General features: G+C 44.0%; 1 protein-coding gene across 3 annotated transcripts in view; it reads right to left on the reverse strand.

Annotated features, from left to right (window-relative positions):
* The window catches only part of TRIM24 (tripartite motif containing 24), a 110,122-nt gene extending 101,823 nt beyond the window's left edge, over nucleotides 1-8,299 (reverse strand). The window contains exon 1 of one of the 3 annotated variants that reach the window (XM_018046891.1): nucleotides 7,555-8,299. In XM_018046891.1, the coding sequence (XP_017902380.1) occupies nucleotides 7,555-7,918 (364 nt within the window). In that variant the 5' untranslated portion in view covers nucleotides 7,919-8,299. The remainder of the gene's footprint in view (nucleotides 1-7,554) is intronic. The other 2 variants (XM_018046889.1, XM_018046890.1) reach the window with 2 other exon arrangements.

Genomic DNA, 10,853 nt, shown 5'->3' on the forward strand with positions numbered 1-10,853 from the left:
TGAATATGCTATCTAGGTTGGTCATAACTTTCCTTCCAAGGAGTAAGTGTCTTTTAATTTCATGGCTGCAGTCACCATCTACAGTGATTTTGGAGCCCCCAAAAATAAAAGCAGTCACTGTTTCCCTATCTATTTCCCATGAAGTGATGGGACTGGATGCCATGATCTTAGTTTTCTGAATGTTGAGCTTTAAGCCAACTTTTTCACTCTTCTCTTTCACTTTCATCAAGAGGCTTTTTAGTTCCTCTTCACTTTCTGCCATAAGGGTGGTGTTATCTGCATATCTGAGGTGATTGATATTTCTCCTGGCAATCTTGATTCAGCTTCTGCTTCTTCCATTCCAGCTTTTCTCGTGATGTACTCTGCATAGAAGTTAAATAAGCAGCGTGACAATATCCAGCCTTGATGGACTCCTTTTCCTATTTGGAACCAGTCTGTTGTTCCATGTCCAGTTCTAACTGTTGCTTCCTGACCTGCATATAGGTTTCTCAAAAGGCAGGTCAGGTGGTCTGATATTTCCATCTCTTTCAGAATTTTCCAGTTTATTGTGATCCATACAGTCAAAGGCTTTGGCGTAGTTAATAAAGCAGAAGTAGATGTTTTTCTGGAACTCTCTTGCCTTGTCCATGATCCAGCTGATGTTGGCAATTTGATCTCTGGTTCCTCTGCCTTTTCTAAAACCAGCTGGAACATCTGGAAGTTCATGGTTCACATATTGCTGAAGCCTGGCTTGCAGAAATTTGAGCATTACTTTACTAGCATGTGAGATGAGTGCAATTGTGCAGTAGTTTGAGCATTCTTTGGCATGCCTTTCTTTGGGATTGGAATGAAAGCTGACCTTTTCCAGTCCTGTGGCCACTGCTGTGTTTTCCAAATTTGCTGGCATATTGAGTGCAGCACTTTCACAGCATCCTCTTTCAGGATTTGAAATAGCTCAACTGGAATTCCATCACCTCCAGTAGCTTTGTTCGTAGTGATGCTTTCAAAGGCCCACTTGACTTCACATTCCAGGATGTCTGGCTCTAGGTGAGTGATCACACCATTGTGATTATCTGGGTCATGAAGATCTTTTTTGTACAGTTCTTCTGTGTATTCTTGCCACCTCTTCTTAATATCTTCTGCTTCTGTTAGGTCCATACCATTTCTGTCCTTTATTGAGCCCATCTTTGCATGAAATGTTCCCTTGGTATCTCTAATTTTCTTGACGAGATCTCTAGTCTTTCCCATTCTGTTGTTTTCCTCTATTTCTTTGCAATGATCGCCGAGGAAGGCTTTCTTATCTCTCCTTGCTATTCTTTCGCACTCTGTATTCAGATACTTATATCTTTCCTTTTCTCCTTTGCTTTTTGCTTCTCTTCTTTTCACAGCTATTTGTAAGGCCTCCTCAGACAGCCATTTTGCTTTTTTGCATTTCTTTTCCATGGGGATGGTCTTGATCCCTGTCTCCTGTACAATGTCATGAACCTCCATCCATAGTTCATCAGGCACTCTATCAGATCTAGTTCCTTAAATCTATTTCTCACTTCCACTGTATAATCATAAGGGATTTGATTTAGGTCATACCTGAATGGTCTAGTGGTTTTCCCCACTTTCTTCAATTTAAGTCTGAATTTGGCAATAAGGAGTTCATGATCTGAGCCACAGTCAGCTCCCGGTCTTGTTTTTGCTGACTGTAAACTTTAAAAGATTTAAATCCTACAGAGCATTTTTTTTTCACTCTAATGAAATAAGCTATCTAGAAAGTCCCCCATACATCTACAAATTTAACACACTTCTAGGCAACCCATTGGTCAAAAGCTGAAACATCACTTAGCTCCTGAAGAATGTTATGAACAAACTCATGCCAATAAATGTACCAATTAGCAGAATCATATACTTTTATTCACACAATTTACTGAAATGGATTCAAGAAGAAATATAAAAAATCTGATAGCCATATTTCTATTAAAGACACTGAATTCCTAATCAAAATCCTCCCCATAAAGAAAACTCCAAGCCCATGTGGATTCACTAGTGAATTCTGTCAAATATTTAAGGAGACATTAACAGTAATAGAAACACTCTTTCAGAAAACAGAGATGGAGGGAACACCTTATATCATATTTTGAGGTATTACCTTGATGCCAAAATTAGGTAAGAAGAGAAGATAACCATATCACCAATGTTCCTCATGAATATAAGAAAAAAAAATCCTTAAAGTATTAGCAAATCAAATCTAGAAATGCACAGAAAGGACAACACACTGTGACCAAGAATTCAAGACTGGTTTAACATATGAAAATCAATGTAAGTCACCACAGTCATAGGAAAAAAAAAAGTCCACCACCTAACCATTTTAATAAATATAGAAAATGCATTTGACCAAATTCATCATTCATTCATGGTAAAAACCCTCAAGACATTTCAAATAGAAGGAAACCTGTTAATTTTTTTAATAATGGGCAATTATAAAAAACAAAGAAGCTAACATTAATGGTGAGCAACTTTATTTTTTAAATTGGAGGATAATTGTTTCACAATGTTGTGTTAGTTTCTGCCATATCATAATGTGATTCAGCCATAAGTATATATATGCACACTCCCTCTTGAACCTCCATTCCACTTTGCTAGATTGTCAAAGAGCATGGGGTTGAGCTCCCTATGTTATACAGCAACTTCCCACTAGCTGTTTTATGCATGGTATGGCAACCCATTCCAGTACTCTTGCCTGGAAAATCCCATGGCTGGAGGAGCCTGGTAGGCTGCAGTCCATGGGGTCGCTAAGAGTCGGACACGACTGAGGGACTTCACTTTCACTTTTCACTTTTATGCATTGGAGATGGAAATGGCAGCCCACTCCAGTGTTCTTGCCTTGAGAATTCTGGTGGTGGTGGAGCCTGGTGGGCTGCCGTCTATGGGGCCGCACAGGGTCGGACAGGACTGAAGCAGCTTAGCAGTATGTATGTTTCAATGCTACTGTGTATGTTTCAATTCATCCCACCCTCTCCATCCCTTGCTGTGACAGTGTCCCATTTAATGTTTTATCCCTAAGATCAGGAATAAGAAAAAGAATGTCATCTCTCATTTAATATTGAAATTAACTAAACTTCTCTTCAATAATGTACTGGAAGTCCTAGCTAGTGTAAGAGAAGAAGATGTCATGAATTATAAAAAAATGAAAAGAAATAATTAAAACTACCTGCAACCAACATGATAGTCTATGTTGAAATTCCTAAGGAATCTACAAAAAACTACTAGATTTAATTGAATTTAGCAGGAGAATGGGATACAATCAATACACAAAAGTCAATTGTATTTCAAAGTGTAAGCAACAATTGGAAATGAAAAATTTTAAATACCACTTTCAATATTGTTAAAGAACATTATCATAAAATATTTCAGAGCAAACTTCACAAAAGAAATCAGCTCCCAGAATTGATGATTAAGTGTTACAGACTGCCAGTTAATAAAAAAAACTGATGGACTCATAGTTTACTCTCTCTTTGACAACTAAAGTGACCCCTTTCAAAAGTGTGCTCAGTCTTCTTTAAAAATAGCTCTTAGAGCTTGCTACTCTTTGGCTGAACAGTACATACACACTATAAAATATTGTATAACATTGTAACATTTCACAACATTATAACATTTAAGATCAGTTTGTCTCCTGACTTCATGTACCATAATGTATCTAAAGAAAATATTTTCCAAGCTCTTCCCCCTTTCCTGGACATTACTGCATACTAAGAAAATAAAAGTCTTGTGGTCACTCATTTTCTAACTGGTAGCTATACAAAATTTAAACAATGTTCTCAATATGGGCTTGGTGACAAAACATGAAATGTGTCTTAGCATTTACAAAAACTGTATCTTTGTTGTTACAAATTAGCTTTGTTTCTTCTTTACAACAATCAAACCATTATCTCCATTTTTGTAAAAAAAAAAAAAAAAAAGTTAGAAAACACTTTCTATAAAGTTCATTTAGGATAACAAATGGAGCACCAAAACACTTAACAGAAAGGGAAATTAGGTTCGATGGTGTTGAGAACATTATACTTTTGAATTTGGTCTTCATTTTCTAATGAATCCTCTTTGAGCAACTGTACTTTGGAATAATACAGCTTGGACTAAAAAAAAAAAAAAAAAAAAAAAACAAACACCACACACAAAAACAAAATAAAACCAAACCACTAGGGTTTATGATTATCTAGAACTCTGAACTAAAGCTATGACATACTGAGCTCTCTTGAGTGAGAGGTCTAGAAAACTATTTGCAACAAGCATACCAGGTGATTCTAGTAAAGTGAAAATTTGAAAATACCTATCTAAATTTTTCCGCTTTCTTTATAGTCCAACTCTCATATCCATACATGACTACTGGAAAAACCATATCTTTGACTAGATCTAAATCTGAGTATGAACTGCAACACATGTGGCCTCAACAAAACTAGTTTTGTTTGGCCTACAGAAAGGGTCCACACTGAGTACGTGTTAATTACTTGCCAATATCTAATGCTAGAGAAATGTTACATTCCTCCAGACCTCAGACTTCTCATTAAAAATTAAGGATCCTCCAACCCTGGCCCTGCTCTATCACAAGACAGACCTGCTGGAGCTAAGTAGAGTTTGCTCCCCTCCTTTCTCTCCCACCATTCCCTATTATTGTACCCAAGCCTTCTAGTTCCCCATCTGTTACTTGCTTAGCTCCTGACAGAACTGTAGTTTGACCTTTGATGCCTGTCTCCACAAGTTCATTAGGAGAAGAACAACAGAGATAATGAACCTTATTTGCAGTTGATCCTTGAACAAGCTGGGGGTTAGGGGTGTTGACACTTGCGCAGTTGAAAATTCGAATATAACTTACTGTTGACCTTCCCCATCCCAGTTCTGCATCCTTGGATTCAACCCATGACAAATCATGTACTACTCTAGTATTTACTGTTGAAAAACATCTGTGTATTAGTGCACCCTTGCCGTTCAAACTGTGCTTGTTGCGAGCGAAATGACACAAAGACAAAACACACGAGACACACAAGAGACAGACAATACACCACTCCGGCCGGAGGAAAAAACTGCGCAAAACTAATTGTGGTTTATTTTTATAAAGCCCCCTAGGCAGAATTCCAGACTGCATGAATAAGCCTTTTCAGTACAGCGCAGGTGCATACATGTTATCATACAGCAAGGGGAGTGAAATCCCTGTCTACCGCAGTCTGTCCAGAGTCCCTTTTCTTTCTCCTTATCACAAGAAGGGAAAGTTCCCTCGTTTGCAAGGGACCATTAAACTCAAGGCTGTGTCCAGACTCCTCCGCAGAACGCCTCATTTGCAAGCGCGTTCAGCCCAGAGACCCGTTTGCAGGCACATCTCCGCTACCCTATTGTGGCTGCATTAACCCTTCAGTGCTGCTTAAGGGTTAACTGTGGTTCTGAAATAAACTGTCTAGTAACTTTTGTTATAGCTAGTATTAGAATAAGTCTGTAAGGAGAGAGGAAGGGAGAAAATATTCAAGATATTAAGACTCAACGTAGTATTTTTAATTTATTGAAGATAATCCTAACTTTTAGAGATATATGTGGAAGTATTGTTGGTAAAAGACACCTTCCTCAGTATACAAAAAACGAAAACATTACCTTCCAATTTAAAAGCTTTCCTGAACTCTGGCTTACAATACAAACAAAGATTAAAAAATATCTATAGACTGCAACAGTTTGAGAACTTTATAATTGCAAACTTGCCTCAGAATTGAGGATCAGAGCTTTTATTACTCATGTTCTCATTCATTCAGATCTAAATGTCATGCCCTGGAACACAATACATCTTTAATTCTAGAATTATGCAGAATTCAGATCCTAATTGGCTTCTGGCTGTTTTAAACATTTAAAATATAAATAAAAGAAACCCTTAAATGTGTCTAAAAATTAAGAACGAAAATTTAAGTTTCACCTGTACTAACTTTCCAACAGGTGGGCCATGTCAAGAGCAAATTAGGGTGAAGGATCTGAGATTTCTACCCTACTTGCAAACTAACAAAGTATTAGCTTACCATGGAAGCTGGGAGAAGGCATGAGACTGGTGAATCGGAGACAAAGGGCAATTTATTATTACTTCCAGTAATAACATAAGCCAAAGCATCAACACTTTAGCGCACTGGTTCCCAGAGCCCCAGGTTCTCACCTGGCAAGGTGAAGAGGGTCAGTTGACACATGCTTAAGCAACGCAAGCAATGGGCTGTGTTGCAGGAGAGGAAGTCCAAGTTTAGGGAACCCTAATCTTTTATGATGGGCAATAAGCATGCCTGCCTTCTACCCCAGGAGACACTGATCTGTTACCATTGTACCATATGCATGGTTCCTCTTTGCTCTGATGGTAGACACTGTCTCTACCATCCAAGGCTTTTCCTTATAAAAACGTCCTTTAAAAACAGAAACAAAGGGCAGGCAGTCAGTACCTCCCCTGGCAAGCTCTGCAGAAACAGCCAGATCCATGGAAAACTGTCTCTCAACTATACACTGTTTCTAACATATAAATAAATCAAGAGTCTAACACGGCAACCTATTTAAAAGCATCTATTTCATGTGTTCTTTGACCTCGCTCAATTATTTAATTACCAATTTTTCTCTACCTGCATCCACTAGTCCCTTTTAAAAAGGCAGTATATGTAAAACCGAATTATTTCCGGTTACTTTGTCTTTTTTTTTAAAGAGAGTTGCTCAAATATTCGCCACGTAAACGTTTAAAACCTCAATTATTCTACCACAAACAATTTACTGTGCTTACTTCAACTTTGTGTTTCAAAACCTGTTAACATTAGCAATGGGACCTACCTGTCAAAAGTCTCATTATACGGTAACAAACACCACAAAGACAACAGTAACTTCAACATTTCCAGCTGCTGTCCACAAAATCCAAGAAAATGCTGCACTCCAAATCACTTTTTCCTATTTGTCTTTACCATTCACCGTCTCAAAACAAAATCTCCCGAAGAGAAGCACCACGAAACACCGTCTCTTAGTTCCTTTGTCCCCATTGGAGAGAACTGATGGCTCATTAAGGTAAATAACCCAAAACATGCAAGACAAAACAAAAAACAGAATCCGATATGTAACCAAAGAAAAGTCCCCACCACCTCATCTTCATCCCTCCCTTCCCCTCGCCAGCTCAAATAACGTGGGTACAGGCGAGATGATTAGTATCACCTGGACAAAGCTGCGGGGAGGCAGGGGGTAGCGGTTAACTAGATGCAGCCGGCGAAGGGCCGGAGATAGACAACAGCGCACTCCAACAGAGGTTTTCAGAAGTACGGGTTGCACGGGCCACGCAGCCCGGAGGAGGAGGCGGGGGGGCGGGGGGGTGGGAGCGGCAGCTCGGCCAAGTCCACAGCGCCGGGGGAAGTTGCTCGCGGGGCGCGCGGACGCCGCAGAGCGCGCGAGCCCTGCATGTCACCGCAGCCCGCACAGACCCTCCTCGCCCCTCCCCCGCCGAGCACCCCGGGCGGCGGCGACGTGACAGCGGGTCGCCGCGCCGCCCCGGGGCGCCGGCCTCCTCACCCCACCCCACCCCACCCTCCCGCCACTCACCTTGGGTAGCGAACGGCGAGGAGCCGCTGACCGGCGAGCCGGGGGCGGGGACGGGCGGCGGGGTTTCGGCGGAGCCCAGCATGGGCGCGGGCAGCATGAGGTAGCGCTGGGGCGCGGGCAGGCAGCGCTGGCAGAAGGAGTGCAGGCAAGGCAGCAGCTTGGGCGCACGGCTCTGGATGTTCTGGTGGCACACGGCGCAAGTGTCCAACAGGTTGAGCCGGGCCGCCTCGCCTCCGCGCTCCGAGTCAGGGCCCTGGCGACTCTCGGCCTCGTTCTCCCCGCTCGGCGCCGCCGAGGGCCCCCCGGCGGCCGCCGCCGAAGCGGCCGCGGCCGCCGTCGCCGCCTTCTCCACAGCCACCTCCATTGTCCTGCCCCCGCCGCCGCCGCCGCCGGGGAAGGGGGAGCGCGTTCTCTGCCCGCCGCCGCCCGCGACAGACCTCCTTCTCCTCCTCCTCCTAGGCCGCTCCGGTGACCCGCAGGAGAGGGAGGGACGGAGGCTCGGGCCGAGGAAGCCTCCTCAGGCCCCGGGGATCCGCCTCCCGGGTGGCGCGGCCGGAAGAAGAGGATCTGTCAGCGGGGACTGCTCTTCGCATCGGGGAGGCTGCGCCCGGTTCGCTTCGCCAACCGCCGCGGCGCTCGTCAAACCCGCCGAGCCCGCCCTCGCCTCCCTGCCTTTCTCTGGGGCCCGCGAGCCCCACCTCAGGCCACGCCCCCGCCGCCGCCCTCCCTCTCCCAGCAACCGAAGCGAAGGCAGGGAGAGAGCCCTCCTATCCAGTCGCGTCTGATCGGCGGGCGGGGCCTGCCGAAGCCCGCGAGGCTCAGACAGCCGCGGCTGGAGGCTGGGAGGTGGGAGGGCGCTTGCTCAGCCCCGCCCCTCGAGCTCCGGGAACCACGGCCTCTGATTGGTCCTTTGTGTGTGTTTAGCTCCCGTAAAAAGATTAAGCGTTTATTTGTTAACGATCGACCACATAATTCGGTCCAACTGTGCTAGCTCCTCCTATGGGGCGGGGCTTCACAGTGTCTACGCAAAGCTGTTAATTAACTGCTTCGAAAAACTCTCTATTTACTACTGTGGACCGAGGTCCTGTAGGAGGAGTAAATATGGTGGGGAGGGTCTAAGAATAACGAAGTCGAGTGAGGGAGCAAAGGGAAGAATTTTTCAAAAAGGGAAAATGTTGTGGAAGTAGCATGGATTTTGCCACCTGGATTTACTAATCTCTGTGATAAGAGGGGAGGTTCTTTTGAAAGTCCGAAAATTTTAAAGGTTTTCCTCGTGAAAAAGGTGAAATTAATTTTTAAATAAAAGTGATTTGCTTTTTAGGTGAATAAAACTGATTTGTTCTTCAAGGGATTAACGAAGACTGAGTGTTTTATTGCATAAATATGGCATCATTACAAGAAATCGAAATAAATGTCAATATTGATATCCAAATAATTCTAAAATATTCTTTTTCATTTCTCCAAACCCTCACCACCCCTCCGCAAACAAACTTTGATCAGAAGTTACAATATTTTCACTTTAAAAATGGCCAAGCTTTACAAAAGTATAGAAATAGGGTAGGGGAAACAAGCCTCTGTACACATATGATTGTGGAAGTGCCATTTTAAAGAATACATGAAGTGATGCTGCATCTTTGCAGAGAATAGGATGGGGTCAGAATAGGCTTTGTTAAAATGGAAATGATCCTGTTGTGTTAGAGAAATAGTAAGTAGCCAAGATGGTGGTAGTCAGGCTCTCTTGCCCTACTTTGTGTGAAAAACAACTTTGCATGGTTATGTAACAACTGAGATCATCTATAACAATGCACACGTGCATTGTGATGCAATAGCTTGTCAAATTGCCACCTTTATTTCTGTATACCAATATTAAGCCCACCTGAAACATCCCTTGCTGCTGCGTCAGCCACTGCAAATAAAGCATGTCTGCAGTTCCTATGGCTTCTCGCATTTTCTTCCAGCTTTGTTGCTCGCACCTTGCCTACCCTGGATTCAGTGATCAGCGAAACAGTTGGCATAGTGGGCAGGATACCTAGCAGGAAGGGAAGCCTGAGGCTCCAATAGATGGAGGAAGACAGTGGCCACGGCATAGCATGTTGTACTTGGTCAGCGTGGTCCTCTTGGTGTGAGCCCTGGTGGAAGACTGGGAGGTGGCAGACAGGTCACTGGATAGCCTTGAAAAGGTGTTACAGACGGTGAGTTCCCATTTGCCAGACAAAGTGGCATGTACTGCTGCTGGCACTATGTGGTAGATTTTCCTGACTGCTCAGAAGTCTAATATGGATAGTGCCTGCAGGCAAGCTGTCCAAGTGTCCAAATTACAGAGACGAGACAGGAGGAAGAACTAGAGCAGAGTATATGTACACTGGAGTAAGAGATGTGTGGCCTTGATGAACCCAGTGCCTAGGACAGCGAAGAGTTAAGGGACAGTGATGATGAACGTTATGAGACCTTGGGTCCCTGCTTGTTAGCTAGGCCCGTTGTACAGCAGAAGGTGAAACATGAACAGCCTGTGGCCCCCGGTGGGGCGGGGGAAGGGGGGCGGACATCCTCAAGGGGTCCCCAGTGTGACTGAGTTCACGACTTGTCCACCATATACCCAGGCGGAGTTTGTTAACTTGGGTAAGCAATTTCGGCAAAGCAAGGGGAACCCTTGGCCATGCGGCTTTTGTGACTCTGGGACACAGGGGTGGATGGTATTATTTGTTCTGGGGGATGACATAGAATGATTGGCATCTATAACCACTCACCCCTTGTTAAGACAAAGATTATAGAATGCTAGGAAACTCATGCAGGGGCCACCTAGCCAAACACCCTGGTGGAATGGATTAATGCTGCCATCCGCACCGTGTAGACGAAAGCAGCAGAACTCCTAGACCCCGTAAGTAGCTGAGTTAACCCAAGTTAACCCAAGTTGTGAGACAGCTAGGCATGAAACAGTCTATGTTTAACCTAAATACTCGAGGTCTAGCTGATGAGCATTTTACAGGCAGCATGCAAGATGGCATTTTGGAAAATGTGCCCCAGTGGGGACATAGTGAACAACACCCTATCTACCTCTTTTGAATCCCTGAATGCTATTCTTGAGACCTACGTGGGACACCCCACCTACGAGGAAGGACTTGAGAAGGGGAGGGGCAACACCAGGCAAACGGCCTCAGGAATGTGAAGACCCCAAAGAAGGGCCAAGCTGGTAAAGTCCCCATCCAGGCCACACAGTTACAGATGTAGGCCAATTTTCTGGCAGTGGGAATTGACAGAAATAAAATTGGTAAATAGCCCAGTGCTACACTCCTAGAGTT

This window comes from Capra hircus, chromosome 4 (genome assembly GCF_001704415.2).
Source record: "Capra hircus breed San Clemente chromosome 4, ASM170441v1, whole genome shotgun sequence".
Taxonomy (NCBI): Eukaryota; Metazoa; Chordata; class Mammalia; order Artiodactyla; family Bovidae; genus Capra; species Capra hircus.